The sequence below is a fragment of the Zootermopsis nevadensis genome, unplaced genomic scaffold (assembly GCF_977971745.1).
Source record: "Zootermopsis nevadensis isolate Lab colony 2312 unplaced genomic scaffold, Znev_1.0 Znev_ptg000061l, whole genome shotgun sequence".
Lineage (NCBI taxonomy): Eukaryota > Metazoa > Arthropoda > Insecta > Blattodea > Termopsidae > Zootermopsis > Zootermopsis nevadensis.
The window spans coordinates 18270790-18286630 of record NW_028259192.1 but is presented as its reverse complement, the minus strand read 5'-3'; the positions used below and the strand labels follow the sequence as shown (position 1 = coordinate 18286630).

The 15841-nt window shown below is 37.4% G+C and overlaps 1 protein-coding gene across 2 annotated transcripts in view; it reads left to right on the top strand.

Moving 5' to 3' along the window:
- The window catches only part of Meltrin (disintegrin and metalloproteinase domain-containing protein meltrin), a 110870-nt gene extending 95451 nt beyond the window's left edge, over positions 1-15419 (top strand). For both annotated transcript variants that reach the window (XM_022074435.2, XM_087340627.1), the window contains exons 14-18: positions 5-177; positions 551-752; positions 1784-1985; positions 2350-2506; positions 6513-15419. In XM_022074435.2, the coding sequence (XP_021930127.2) occupies positions 5-177; positions 551-752; positions 1784-1985; positions 2350-2506; positions 6513-10041 (4263 nt within the window). In that variant the 3' untranslated portion in view covers positions 10042-15419. The remainder of the gene's footprint in view (positions 1-4; positions 178-550; positions 753-1783; positions 1986-2349; positions 2507-6512) is intronic.
- The last annotated feature ends 422 nt before the right edge of the window (positions 15420-15841 follow it).

The following is a 15841-nucleotide window of genomic DNA, read 5'->3' as shown; positions in this document are numbered from 1 at the left end:
TTAGGCATTCTGTTACCATGGCTCATGTCGAACTCACTCTGACCAGTGCCGCCTGCTATGGGGCCCATCAGGCAAGAGCTCAGATATGCAGTGCTACCAGATGAATACCAAAGGCACTCGCCATGGTAACTGTGGCTACAATCGTTTGAACCAGTCCTACATGAAGTGCAATGATGAGTGAGTTCTGCAGTGCATACCACAGCTGCTGCAAAGTGTCATCATTTTATATTTCATAGAGTTTTGAAAAATTGTTGGTTGTTTTTGTATGATGTAATTTTTTACTCTTACCAATAATTGATTACTCAGTAAAGTATATCATATAATTATATAAGAAACATTTTATTGTGGTCTTCTGGGTTATGATTCTGTGTAGACTCGTAGATGGTTACCAATGTTCCAGTAGAGCTTATAACTGTAGTCTTCAGGATAAAAGATGGATGAGATTTTAGCTGGCATCTGGAATTCAGTATATACATTTCAGGATGTCATGTGTTTGTTGTAGATGAACGACAGATGTAGAAACTAACTGCTGATTATTTGGATGCTTTAGGAACATCTACTGCGGCATGCTGCATTGTAGGCACCTGAATGAGAGGCTGGAGTTTGGGATGGAATCTGTGGCCATCCTGTCACACTCCTTTATCAACTCTGGTGGCAGCATCATCCCATGCAGAACTGCCATTGTGGACCTGGGACTTAACCAGGTGGACCCAGGACTGGCACCAGATGGAGCCAAGTGTGGTGAGGACAAGGTGTGGAAAATATTTTGCACTTCTAGTCATTGTTAAACAGATAGTTGTGGGAAGAACTCTTGATTTTTAATTCATTGTATAGTGAGTTATCTTTCTATACAAAATTTCTGTTGAAACAAGTTTTTAAAGCCTGAAATTTGCTGAATTTTGTCATAACCATAGTTTTAAATTTTCATTGCATGCATGTGTGCATGCGCACACACCCAATTTATATCATAATTGAAGTGCTTATAAACTTTTGTGTTTAAGTCTTCAGTCATTTGTCTTGTTTTATTTTCTGTCTTGTAAAAGAAAGGATTTCAACAAATACTGTGTATTGCTAAGACAGCTGGGTAAAAATGATTTAAAATGAGTCATAAAATCTTTTCCAGTATTTTTTTTCTGAACTACAGCAAAATTTTGTTGTTTAATATAACTTCAAAGTGTGTTTAGTGTCACATTTCAATGTATAAATTAATCATATGACAAAAATTCTTTCTAATTTTGTTACACATGCCTATTACCTGAAATCATTTTTGCTATTAAAAGCAATTGCTTATCAGTCTTGAAAAAATTCTTTTACCCTAAATAGTTTACAAATATTACTACAGATGGCATGAGCCGGCGTAGCTCAGTCAGTATAGTGACTGGCTACCGACTGGACGACGGGTTCGATCCCTGATGGGGGCAGAGGATTTTTCTCTAGCCTCTGCGTCTAGAGCGGCTCTGGGGCCCATCCAGCCTCCTATCCAATGGGTACCAGCGTCCTTTCCCGGGGGTAAAGCGTGGGTGGGGCGTGATGCCAACCACTCACCCCCATCTAGTGCCTGAGGTCAAGAATGAGTAGGAGCTATACCCCCCCCCCCCCCAAGTGCCTACATGGCGCATAGTGAGACCGCTTTACTTACTACAGATGGCATTGTACTTGATGTTTCTTCACATCTAGCTACTGCGTGATAGGATTATAGATGTGCCATGTTAACATGTCATGCAAGTAGTGTGTGCATAAATTTGTAAGTGGAGAGAGACTATTTTACCAGTGATGATTTCAGATGTGTGTAAATCAGAAGTGTATGGCAGTGGGCTCCCTGCGACAGCAGGCTGGTAGTGGAGTGTGTCCAAAAAATTGCAATGGAAATGGTGTCTGCAATAGCCGAGGGAATTGCCACTGTGCCATAGGTTATGCTCCTCCGTTTTGTGATTACCCTGGTACAGGTGGTAGTGAGGACAGTGGACCAGCCTCTGATCCCAGTGGTAAGTGTTTTGTTTTGAAAACAAACATACTGTTCAAGATGGACTGTTGTCTGGAATATAGTTTTAAATGAGGCCATGTGTTTGGCTGTGATTATAATTATTATTTGTTTAGTGGAATTAAGACAAACAGTAGTTGTGATAGACTAGTTAATGGACTAACTCAATATGTAGATATTTTCGTTTGAGATTTATTTTTTCACATCAGTTGTATTGCATTTTAAATTTTAACCGAGTTAAAAAAGTAAGATTTAGTAACTTTTTTGATATTAGGTTTATAACAAAACAATGACAGTTTACAGTTTCAGATTTTGCCAGTTTGTTGCCTGTTTGTAATTTTCTTTATTCTGTTTCTTTGGCTGCACAGCACGCCGTGATGTAATGACAGCATTATATGTGATATTCCTGGGTATTGTCCCATTTGTGGCTGTCATAGCTCTCTTCATGTATTACACCCGTCGCAACATCAAGTACTGGTGGAAGAAGAGCAGCGGTCACTCTGCAGCAAGTGCCCAGACTCCATCGTATGTAGTTTCTTGTTTCTGTAGTTCAATATCTGGTTGTTTGAGTAGTTGCTCTGTTCCAAAGCTCAGTAAGTTGAACATTGGTGGTGGGAACACTAGCGCACCACAAGCAACCAAGCTTCCTCGTGGCATGTCCCATGCATCCCCAGCAGCTGTCCGTGTTAAGCTAGAAATAACAAAAACTGGTTTGATATCAACAACAAATTCAGATGTAATGAACACATTGCAGTCAGAAAAGAATGATCAGAATCCTGGATTTTATAACCAAAATGTAGACATATTCACTAGTTCTAGCAGAGGGCACCAGAGGGATAAAGAAATTATTTTGACTGTGGCCAACCTACTTGAACCATCAGCACCTGAATGCATACCTGTATCAAAAAGGAAGGAAATGTTTATGATAAATAATATTAACAAAGCCAAAAATATACCACAGACACAAATACCAGCCAAAATAAACATTTCTAGCAGTACTAATATAGCAAAACCTGGTAGCCAGAATTTACCTTCATATGCCAACAGTTCCATATCAAAATCTGACCAACCAAAAAAAATAAGAAAGAACTCAAAAAGCTTACATGTAAAGGTGAAAAATGAACCTATAAAACAGAAACTTCTTGAAATGTCAGATTCTTGTCCATCAACTCCTGAAACTCCTCCAGTGCTGAAATTTCAGAATAATCCAATAGGGAGTTCTCTTTCTAGACCAACAGTTGCAGAATTATCTTCAAAATTTGAAACAAGATGCGTACCAAAAGCATGAAAAGGTAGTCATCTGCAGTTTGTTTTTAATCTTAATAGGATTTGAGATGTTCACACTGGTGAGTCCAGAGATGGCTGTCTTCTAGGTTGTGGCACCATGTAATCTGGCAGAAGTTTACCAATATCATTTTCCTGTTGATGGAGGCAGCAAAGACCTCTGAAACGTCTGTAATCTTCTACCAGACTACACAGTGCTATAACCCAGAAAACAGCTGTCTTATCTTCATTATAATGGGTTTTGAACAAGAGGTCAGGAAACTGATCGTATTCTTTCCGAATTGTATATATATGTTCTTTTAATATGTCTACACTAGCAGTCATTAAAGTAGATGGCAGTACAGTTGCATGAAGAGTTCAGAAGGTCTACAGTACAGTGGATTTAAGGTGCTCTGGAGCATAAAATAGTGGATTTTAATGACATTTATTGGCATGAGTATGCTTGAGAGGAAAATTAAGTGAGAGTTTCTGAACATTTTGTCTGGAAACTTAATTGTTAGTATGCATGTTGTGTTAGCATCTAGATGCACAGATAAGCATGTTACCTTATATAGTAATGTTGTTTTATTGTTTGTAAGAAAATCATTCTACATGAGTGGAACTAAAGATGAAAATTCTTAACCCAGGAAATGTGCTGATGAAAGTGAATGTGCGTTGACAGTTTGTTGAAACAAGTTTCATGGACCCAAAGCATAGATTGTAATGACCAGAGCTTTTTTGTTTTTTCTGATGGAATGCGATGGTACATTGAACCAGAATTGTTTTTCATAAAATAAAAATGAAGGAATGTTGGCTACAGCACTTGAAAGTCATTATTACCTTTCTAAGTATTTTAAAGTTTTATTTTTATCAAAATATTTTAAAAAATGTATGGGAAACTCCCACTTCCCATGTTGCATTGTAGTACCATCATTTTTTATAAATAAAAAAAGCACTGGGTATTAGCCATGAAATATGCATATGGCAATATTTTTATTCTGCAGATTTGCAGCAGAAATCACAAAATTGAAAGTTGTAAATGTTAAACTTTTCTAAAATGTTCTGTAAGTTGCTTGGGAGATTAATTTATATAGAGTGACCAATATTCAATCTTAGATCTCTGACTGAGTTTATTATATCTGTTTTATGATTTTTGTTTTATACCAAGTAATTTTACAACATGTGGTTGTTTATGTTCAATCTGTGAATTTGCATGTAATGAGGGTTTGAATTTGCTATACACAGACTATCCTTACTTCTTTAATACTGGTTTTCTAACTCATTCTGTGCAGGAATAAAATGCTTCACAAATAAAATGTGAACTATTTCAAGATAACTTAGATGTACGTATATAAGAATCAAATTGTGTTCCTTACTCATCCATGTCGTCATGATTTTATGAACTGAAAGTATGTGAATTACTTCCTCTCCAACCTCCCTCCCACAAAATACAAAAATCCAGTGTTCCTTCGCCACAAAATGGGGTGCATAATTTCACATCCATATGTTGGTGTCCCAGTTGTATCCAAATATGAACTGGATAGCATAAATTTTATCAATAAATGACCATGATGTCTTAAAGATACATGCTGGCATCTGTACACATGTGACAGATCCACTAGGCAGTGTGGTGAGAACACAAAAACTTTGAGACAGAGATAGATTTTGCTTAGCATTCTTATGAATTCTTTGCATAAAGTGAAGGCATAATAGGGAGGCCATGTCTGTCTACCTTCATGTTACATCTCTGAAACTTGATTAAATTTGGTTTTGAGGATCTACAATAAAAATTTTTGGACAAATTTATCATTGATTTGTATCAGTACAGTATCTCCCTCACTTTTCCTGATTCCATATATCTGCAGTAAGTAAACATCAAGACCAATGACATATGCAGAATTGCAAGTAACTCTTTGGTAAATGTGCATACTTTGGGGTACATCATCTTATTGTTGTAAGCTAAAGATATTTCTGCATATATTGTGTTTTGACTTTCTTCTGTGAAAGATATGAGAATTTTATAGACATTTTATTTGTAGAAAGAATATTTTAACACAAATTTTTCAGAGAGTTCCTACATGTATTTATAGTTCTATCTCATAGTTTCTTTGACACTGAAATTGTTCTTTTTTCTTTTTTTTGTGGAATGAGATGTTTGTGTTGTACTAATTACTAGAACAATAAGAATGAGATATTTTAACACAGTTTACACATAATCTGAAGCAGTATGTTTTCTTCATTATCTATTTTTATAAAAGTACCATGATCTGTTATGTATAATGCATTTCCAAGTTTATTTTATAAAATGCACTAAAATTATATGTTGTGTTAGCTGTTTCAAGAGTTTTCATCACTGCATGCAGAAATTGAAAATGGAACCTTGGAATGATTACAACTTTGTTGCTGCCACAGTTGCAAGGTTTGGTGGTTTCAGTTATCAATAATGAGCCGTAACTTGTTTTCTGAACAGCTTGGCTTCATTTCCTTATTAAACTGCCCTATGTTAACATAAAACATGTTTTAATGCAACCTTATTCTCTTTTGTTTGTACTTGATCTTGGTGATGCATGCTAGTTTGCTTGTGTTGAATTTGATATTAGCCTCTGATGCATGGACTTTGTATAGCATACATATATTTTATAAGATTATCTTGTTTAAAATATTAATGATCAGTATCTACTTTTCAATTTTTGCTTGTACTCTTCCTTTCAGTGCAGTGTATATTCCAAGTGATATTTGTATCATTTAAGTACAAACAGTCTTCTGTTGTATGGAAATTAATGTCCACATTGGCCTGGGACTTTGGTTACCACCTCTTTTGCTATGTTTTCTTGTTATTTATTTGTAGAATTATTGTGATGGTGAAAAGTGAGTGTAATTTGCTGAGTATAGTGTATGAAGTCACTTTCTTAAGACAGAGCACAAGCATTTTTCATCACTTTTGTTTTAATGCACATTACTGTCTGTAATCATCAGATTGGGGGATAAATTTTGTTACTTGACATTTAGGTAATCAATGCCCCATTGGGTTATGAAAATGTGTCTTCCTAGTGTTTATGCAGAGCATTGAAATAGCATATATTAGAATCTACTATGACCTTCCATATATCTGATTAAATTTTCTACTAAGGCTTCTGCTCACAGTACCTTTACTTTTAGCTTATAAGCTACCACCATTTATTACTGGAAATGAATAGAGCTTTTTAGTCTTACATTGTCCAGAGCATGAGTTTGTCTGTTATTGATATGCAATTTGTTTCTCTGTCAGGACGAAACTTGGAGACAAGAAGCCACCCCCACCAACACGACGCATTAGCTGTAGCAAATCTATGGCACTTCGAGGCCCTAGCAATATGGCCAATGCAATGCGAGCACTAGAGATCTCCAGTCCTATTCCCGGAGAAGGGTCAGCTGGATCAGATGGTGTCCGTGTGTCCCTACTTCCCAAGCCTGATGACAACAATGGCCTAGGTCACACCATCAATCCCTCATCCTCTGTCAGTGTGGATGGCAGCACCATGAATCTTCAGAACAATTTCTTTAGAAATTTCAAGAGCTTCAGCATTACTCCTCTACCTTCAAATAGCTCATCTCCGAATAATCTCCCTTCCACACCATCCAGTAGCCAACCTGCTTCAAGCGCCCTCACCACTTCTGTTCCGTCTATTAAAGTCGGGTCTCCTAAACCTTCAAACAATCTGGCCCAGGTAAACAGCACAGCAGACAGTACAGGACTCACAAACATGACAGTGTCTTCAGCAGTTTCTAGTGCCAATGTAACAGCAACATTCATAGCCCCAGCTTTTTCATCTGAAAGTCAACCACCTGCTACAGCTCGTCCATTCATCAGCAGCCCAGTATTAGATGCCACATCCTGTACAGCCAAAGAGCTCATCTCTTCTACACCGTCAGTTCCGAGTAGGCCAGCTCCAGAAGTTCCCTCCGGCAATGTTGAAACAACTGGTTACACTCCATTGACTGGTTCCTCCAGTAAACCAGCACGACCTTTATCCTCACCTAACTCACTTGCCATCGATGCATTCACATCTCAACCACTGGAAGATAAGAAAATAAAGGACAGTGGATCAAGTTATCCAACTCTGACTCGACTAGCCTCATTCATGATGCGTCAGAGTTTGGGGGGAGTTGCTAGGATTCAGAGCCAGAACCAAGGATCTGGCCAACCAAATGAGAAGGCTAAAGGCAAAGACAAGAGTAAAACTGTGGCAAGTGGGAGCAATTCATTGCCTAGGATCCACCATTATGGAGTAAAAGCCAACAAGCTGCAGATTGACAAAGAAGCACTCAGAAACCTACAGATCTCAAATCCCATCCCACAGCAAGACATTGACATTCCTCGGAAGATGGTACCAGTGAGACCTGGCCCAAGTCTACCTCCTTCCAATGACTCTTCTAAGCAAGTTGTAATGCGAGCACAGAGCTTACGAGATAAGGGACCAATTACACAGAGACCCTCCATACCAACATTTGGTTCAATGCGTCATGCCTCAGGTACCAAGCGGCCAACAAGCATCCCAGCTGGAGTACGCCCCACATCTCCACCTCCTCCTCGACCTCCTCCACCTCCTATCAAACCTGGGGAACAAGTAACAGGAATTATTGGCCTACCAGGATACCAGAATCCACCTACTGTGAGTCCAAAGGACTACTGTTATGATGACTGTTTTAACCTCCTCTCTGATGGCAGTGCTCCTCTGGCCAACATAGATGAAGAATCAAGTCCAAACAGTGGTGACAATATATATGCAGTGATTGAGGAGAGTCCTCCTGGAAGTGGCAGAAAGAAAATTTCTCCTCCATCAGAATATGCAGCCCCAGTGCCACCAAAATCAAGTGCAACCAGTGACAACCATGGTATAAATTCTAAATCTCAGTATTCATCACCCAATTTCAATGAATACAAGTCTCCTAAACCTGTGGAAAACAGCATTTCTGCAGGAAGTTTAGAGTCAGTTGGACTTCTTTCAGAAATTGTTAATGAGATCCAAGCCAGAAACATGGAATCAATATACAGCACATCAACACTTGGAAGAAAGAAGGAGAGCAAAGGGGATGGATCAGATATTGATGATACATCGTCTACCATTACAGCTACTGATTCCTCCATAGCTGGCTCTGCTTCTCCACAGCTGTCACGTGCGGTAGCTTCATCCAATAGTTCACTTGGAACATATGTGAATGCCAATATTTATCGCCCTGGTAGCAGTGTGTATAGCAACCTATCAATCCAGACAAACCCAGCGAGCTCACAGCTGCCTTCTATCAAGTCCTGTAGCAGTTCCTCCAGTTCAAGTAGTGGATATCTCAGTCCCAAGCCTCCAGCAACAACAACAACCCAGCCCCCTGTAGTTAAAAACACTTCTAACATCAGCATCAGTAAAGACTTCAGCACTTTTAAGTCTCCTCTTCAGACTGAAAACATGTCCAGAACACTTAGAACAGCTACAGCAACCACTCCTGTCACAAAGCCAGCTTCAGTTGACATTAAGAAAAGACAAAGTGTTCTCAGCTCTCCAACAACTACATTGCCCCAGAATGTTTCAACATATAAACCATACAGCTCCACCCTGCAGCGATCACTGGGGCCACTGGCAGCGAGTTTTCGAGGCAGTAGCTCATCGCCTATGCCTTCAGCTCTGAAAGATGGTAAAACAGATACTCTCTCAACTGAAACATCAAAACAGCTCACAGATCAGAATGCTATTCTTGCTTTGCCAAACAGGAACACCTTAACCAACATGTCAGCTGGCTCCCCTTCACCTGCCACATCTCCAAAAGTCCCAAGAACTAAGAGCTCCTCATGTGGTATAACAAAAGCTTCTAGCACTTTGTCATCAACTCAAGCACCATCTTTTCAACCTAGTCGGTTTTCCTTACACCACACTCCCACACCTCCTAGTTTGTCTGTGAAGACATCTGTTTCAGATGACAGTGTCTCTCCAAAACCTGTCTCTAACACATCAGAAGTACCCCTCACAGCAACAATCAATAGCAGTACTTTACATCAGGGAAAAGTTGTTGGTGTTGGAGTAAGGGGTCAGAATCCTCCAACTAGCAATAGTCCAGATGTTGTGTCAAGTTGCTCTGTGGGAGGAAGTGGCAACAGTGGAAGGTCCCCAGATGTCGTTGAAGGTGGAAAGGTGGATGCTAAAGCCAATCTGAAATCTCCTGATGTCATAGTTGCAAACAAAACAGTGAAAACTATTCCAAACCTTCCAACAAGAAGTACTGCCTCACATGGAGTGAATGCTGTGAACAGAAGTATATCTGCAGCTGGAAGTGGAGCTGCTAAATCTACAGCTGGCACTGGGAGTAGAGTATCATCTGTTCATTCTTCATTTAAAGGTGGCCCAACTGTGAAGCAGCCACAGCTGGCTCCAAAACCATCGATGTCAAGACCTGGTGCATCCATAGTTGCAGGAAACATTTCCCATCAGGAAAAGACAAAGACTGGGGCAGCTGGAGTGAAAGATATGAGCAGTAAGGTTACAGGAGTGGGGAGGGGGGTAACTGTAATAAAATCTGCTTCAGATGTAACAGCCAATGGGAACAAATCAGTGCCCGCAGTGGCAAGAGCTGCTGCAAGCAAACTCTCTCATGTTGCATCATTACAGCAGAAATTTGAAACTGTTGCAGCAAGTGAGAAAGGTGGACCAACAGTTGGTAGAACACCATCCAGTGCTGCCAACAAAACACGGCCAACTTTGTCTGTGGTAGGATCTAAAGCTACCAATGTGGAGCTGTCCACAGGTAGAAATGCTGGCTTTAAGAAATGAAATTCTTGAGTTGATATACATCATACTGATGTTGGCAAAAGTGGAGTTAGCTCCAGGTTGTGGGGTTGACTGTAATAAAGAGCTGACCAAACCAAGGCATTGGTTTAAGAAAGTCATGATCTCGACTAGTCAGATTGGATGGAGAGGTTTAGGCTCTGAATAGCTAAGTACTACTGTTCAAGGATCAGAAAATTTATGGCAATCAGGTTAGTCTTGTTAACTATCATTAGATGTGAATACAATGCAGTATTGTTTCTTATATAAAGATTTAGATGCATCTGCCAATCTACAGGAAAGATGTAACAAAAGCATAGCTTAATATTTATAATAATCAGTGATAAAGTCAACAGCATATCAGATTTTTAGTAAAAGATCATTTTTATGTAGTATTTTATTGAATCTTGTATAAGCTTGAAACTGCCCTGTGTTAAAATATGTTGGGAATTCAGTGTTTGTACTTGACAGGATTCCTTGAGGACAGCAGGTTTATGTTACTTCAGTTGTATATTTAGATTCCACAGTAGATTCAGTTTTACTGCCTTTAGGATTTAGTGAGATTTCTACTCTCGAAATTAAAACATTACATTAAATTATACTACATGATTGTAGTTGATTGACAGTTATTATCCATATGAACATCACTGTGTATGTAATATTGAGCTGATCAAACTACTGAGTTATTGCTATTGTAGAACCAGAATGTTTTGAACATTCACCACAGAAACATCTCTTATTGAGCCAGTTTATCATTCCAGCCCATGAGGATATACAGCAAATCCTGTGTAATTGGATTTAATGAACACCATCTGGTTTTGCCATCTGTGAAATTTAATGGAAACCCTTTCCCCATTATTAGTCCATCATCAAATTGAGGGTTTGCTGCATGTTTCTACCATTCTCCAGGTTACAAATGCTCTTATAAAATATTTTTCTTTTAGCATTTCTCTACCCTTAATGCTAATTGTCTGGGTTTTTGTAGGAAAGATCAGGTAGAAATCTGTCACCTAAATAAACACTTTACCATTATGATTATGATCTTCTGAGTTGTTACTGTTATGTCTGTGTAATGTGTACTTCTCATTTACTAGCTGGTTGTCCCATCTTCCTTTGCTGTAATGTATTAACAACTTTTAACTACAAATTTTTGTTGAGGTAGGATTTATAGTCGTGGGATCAATTTATGAAATCCTTATATATAAACTGTGCATCTAGACAGTTTGCTTTTAATTTCACTAATGCTCAGTAATTCTCTTCATCTGTTTAATAATTCTGTATTAAATGTAGTGGTGATTAGTACTGAGGCACATAAAAGGATACAGTGAAGGAATAGTCATCATTTGTTAAGAAGAACTGATAAAATTTATAATCTTTAAATATCCAATATTCCTGCCAAAATTTGACCCAGGTAACACTGAATTAGTCATACACTTTACTACTGTGGTAATCTGCTCATTCATAAGTGTTGGTTATATAAAGATATCAGAAGTACCACACATTATGTTGTTTTTGTATCTCTGTATTTGTAAGAAAACACTTGTTTAGCCAAGTTTTTTTATAAAGTTACAGTTGCTCTCAGTTCATTAGATAGGAACATGCAGGCATATAAAGCAAAATGATGGGTATCATCTGATCTCCAGTTAAGACTTGCTGATTGCTGGATTTGAATATGTGGAAGAGTTTTGTGCTACACACCAGTACTATAAAAAATTGATTAATAACTTGCTTTACGAGAGATCAGCATTTTGATTTTATAATTCAGCATCCCACACTTCTGGTGTTGTGTTATGGTGACATTCATGATGAAATTAGGAGTAGATTAAATGTGGTAAATGCTTACTACCATTAAGTTCAGAATCTTTATTTTCCTTTGTCCTGTCTACAAACTAAAAAATGCTGAATTGTCATTTTGTGTATGGGTGTGAAACTTGGCTTCTCACTCCAAAGACTGCAGACTATAGGTGTTGGACAATGAAGGGCTCAGGAACATTATTATGCATTCTTTGCATGAAGTGCATAGCAAGAACACATTAAGAGCTGGTTGTGTCTGTCCATCCATCTGTCCAGTCAATTCTCCTTGAAAACCACTGGATGAATTTGGATGAAATTTGATATGGAGGTTGTGCTATTCTGCACGATGTCAGAATCATAGTTTTGAATATCCTATGATTGGTGACAACAAAATGATATATGAAGAAAGTCATGAGTTAGACATTGATGTGCTGTGATCTGGTGACCAAAGTGGGAACTACTGAACAAGGCAGATTTAATACTTTTAAATATACAATGCAAAGAATCCATGATAATATTATGTGTATTCCAGTATATAATACACTTTCCAAGCTTGTTTAACCTAGGAAGGGTGAAGTAAGAGGGGATTAAAAACAAAAACAAAATAGTTAAGAGTAATTAAATTAGGAAGAATGAGATGTGACATGTAGCACACACAGGGCAATGAAGACATAACAAAATATTGATAAGAAGCTCATAGGTGGGAGGATAACATTAAGATGGATATTAGACAAATGGGTGTGAACTGAATTCAGCTGGCTCAGGCATTTGTGAACACTGATGAATCTTAAATTCTATAAAAGCATCAAATTCCTTGATCTCCTGAGTAACTATCAACTTAAATAATGGCATCACCATGAAATTACTGTAACATGATTAATCTATGGGTAGTGGTGAAATATTTACCTTTCTGTTCTTGTATGAAATTTCTATCTTATTCCTGTGGATTCAGTGAGTTTTATTTATTGGTGAGAAGTAAAGTAGTTTATTGAGGAGCAAAGCTGGAAATAAAAGTAGGCTGATATGAATATGCTGTATGTTTCAGAAATTCATCTGACTGTTGAAAGCAAGGTAAAGGATAGTCATTCCATTGTAACAAATCCCACTTAATGATTGAAGAGAATTGAACTTGTGTTGCCTTTCAAGGCATGAAGCTCAACAGGTTTCATCTAGTTGTAAGCTATTGGTGTTACAACATTGTTAAAACTTTTTCATGAATTCAGTTTCAGTTCTGTGATATGTATTTTTCAAACTCTGACTGTAAAAGTGGTAACCATTTTCCTTTTAGCTCTTTGTGATATATTTACAGTGCTCTAGTAGTGTGGCTAGTACATAACAGGCAATTGAATCGGATATGACGATTTCACAGTTTAATAGTTTTTGTGATGTGTTAATAATGCTGGCAAAGAGCATAGTATATCATAGTTAGTCATGCTGCATACACATATATTCATGAAGTTCACTCCAGTTCACCTATTTGACTGTTATTATCTATAATACTTAGTGTTTCCTTTCTTCTTCCTTCCTACAGATATGAAAGTATGTTCTCAGTTTTTAAATTGTATTCATGCTTCATTATCATGGTCACACCCATTTGTAGATTGTCACTTCATACAACAATTGTTTGTTTCTGCCTTAAAATTGTGTATATGTGCATGACTATGGAGTTATTATACTTATTATCTTTGTCTTCTCTTTTTATGTAATTCATCATATTGTTCCTGTTCATTAAACTGAGTATTTTAATATATTCCTTTCTGCACTATTTTTTCATAGAAGATGATACTTTACTGTTTATATATGTCCATGATAAATTTTATTTTCCATTGTCAAAATCCACAAATAGCTTTAGCCCTCAATAAAAGGTAGAGAGGTTTTTCTTCATTAATACTGACAAACACCAGTGGTAGAACAGACAAGACTGGCATTTTTAAGCAAAACATCACAGTTGTAGCATGGAAAGGGTTAAATAAGTCATGGAGCAAGGTACATAGATACAAAAGTAAAGCTCTTGCATGTTATAAGAAATACTACTTCATAATGTAGAATTGTAATTGTGAAACTTAGCAGATGAAATCAGAAAACAGATGTCTACTCAGAGTAGGTTTATGGTTAAGCCTATACTACTACTGTTTCTCTTTTCCTTAAATTAGTGTGAGCAGGTGAGAGTACAGACCAGGCTAAAATCAATTCCATACATTGCAATGTCTTCAGCTTCTTGAAGTCTATAAAAAGAGAGAGCCATAGGGTAAGTGCTGTTCAATAATTTTTCCTGAAGGACATTTGCTCATCTTTGTTTTTGCCATTCCATCAGGTTTGCAGCTGAAGCTTGCACAGGACAAACTCCCTCCCATAAAAGGTGACTGTCTTTTTCATACTCACTGCCATAAGAACCAGATATCTCCTTCCTATAAAAATGTTCTTGCTAGTGTATAAGGTTGCTTGCGCTCCACATATGTTTGTTAAATCATGTGTTATACTGTGCAGGCTCTTTTTACCCTGCCAAAGGGGCCCAGTAGAAGTAGCATTTTGATGTATTCTCCTGAAATTATATTTGTGAAAATTTTGTAAAATGTTCTAACACTACCTTTATACTTTAAAGCAAGAATTCAGTGTTTTGAATTCTTTTGTTATCATCACTTTCCTTTATACAGGGAATTCCAGTCCATCCCTCACTGATTAAATAGAGTTTTTGGAAGACTTTAGGACTAGGGCTTATTGGCCTTACAGTACATTTGCTGATACATTACAGTAGCACAAATTTATGCTAGTAAATATCAGTATTTGTTCCAAGTACCTCTTGGAGTCTCATTCTTGAGGGGAGACAATTTCTACAGAACTCAAGAAAATTGTGTCAGGTATGGGGAGTGGTAGGAACCATAAAACCACCAAATTGTCCAAACAGAACAAATGTTGCATAGTCCACCATTGACAATCTGCATTTACACATATTTTATTGGTTATCAATGCTTATGTCCAAATTTAGACAGATATTTTACAAGTTATACTTTATGTTTCCTGCAATAACAACAGTTAAAGGTTTGATGAGGCTGACTTCCAGATATTTACTCTTGCAAAGATTTTTCACATTTAAAAGATAAACCTTGAAAGGTGCAATGCAAGAAAAATGAACCAAAAACTAAGCATTTTATTATGGTAGCTACTTCTGTTTTATTATATTGTTGAAAATACTTCTCAAGTCAATCTTCAAAATATTGCTACTGTAATATCATGTTAAGAGTATAAATCATGGTGTAAAATTTACAAAAATTTATATCTGAGGCCAAGAACTTGTTACATTGTGTAATGATGTCCTTTTGCTGCTAATAATTGTAGACTACAGTCATATGGCAGCACTTGAGCAGCAAAGGATAAACTATATCAGAATCTTATGGATAAAACATCCTCTAGCCTATTATAATGATTGTGTCCAATTAGTCTGGAAGAGAATGCTGAATGTATAAAAGTTTCATTAGTAAGTCCACCAATGTTGTCTTCTTTTTAATGTAACATATTATATAACTCAAATATTTTATTGTATACATGCCAAAGATTTTTGTATCGTAATAATAAAATCTGCACTTTGTGTATCATGCTATTTTATTGCAGTCCTCAATCATGTGGGGCTTGTTCATTCAGACCTCTCCTTCAGTAGGCTCTAAAGGAAAAACTAGAACATGTGTCAAGAAATTGCTGCCATTGCTGTAGATGTTACAGTGTTTATTCACAAATTTGGAACATCACATCTAGTAAATGGATGACTGAGGTGACCACTTTCAGCACCTCATGTGATGGGATGTGGTATCACAAGGAGTGAGGTGTGTACTTACATTTGATCACTGCAAGTGTATAAACAGTGGTTTAATTGCTAAAATTCTGACCTCCAGTATGAGGATCATCCTGTACACATTCAATGTTAAACAGCTGTGTGTGTTGATGCATGCATCATCAGGCTACAATATATTCAGAATTTGTTCTGATATCTGTGCCTTCAGCCAGGAAATGATTTCAT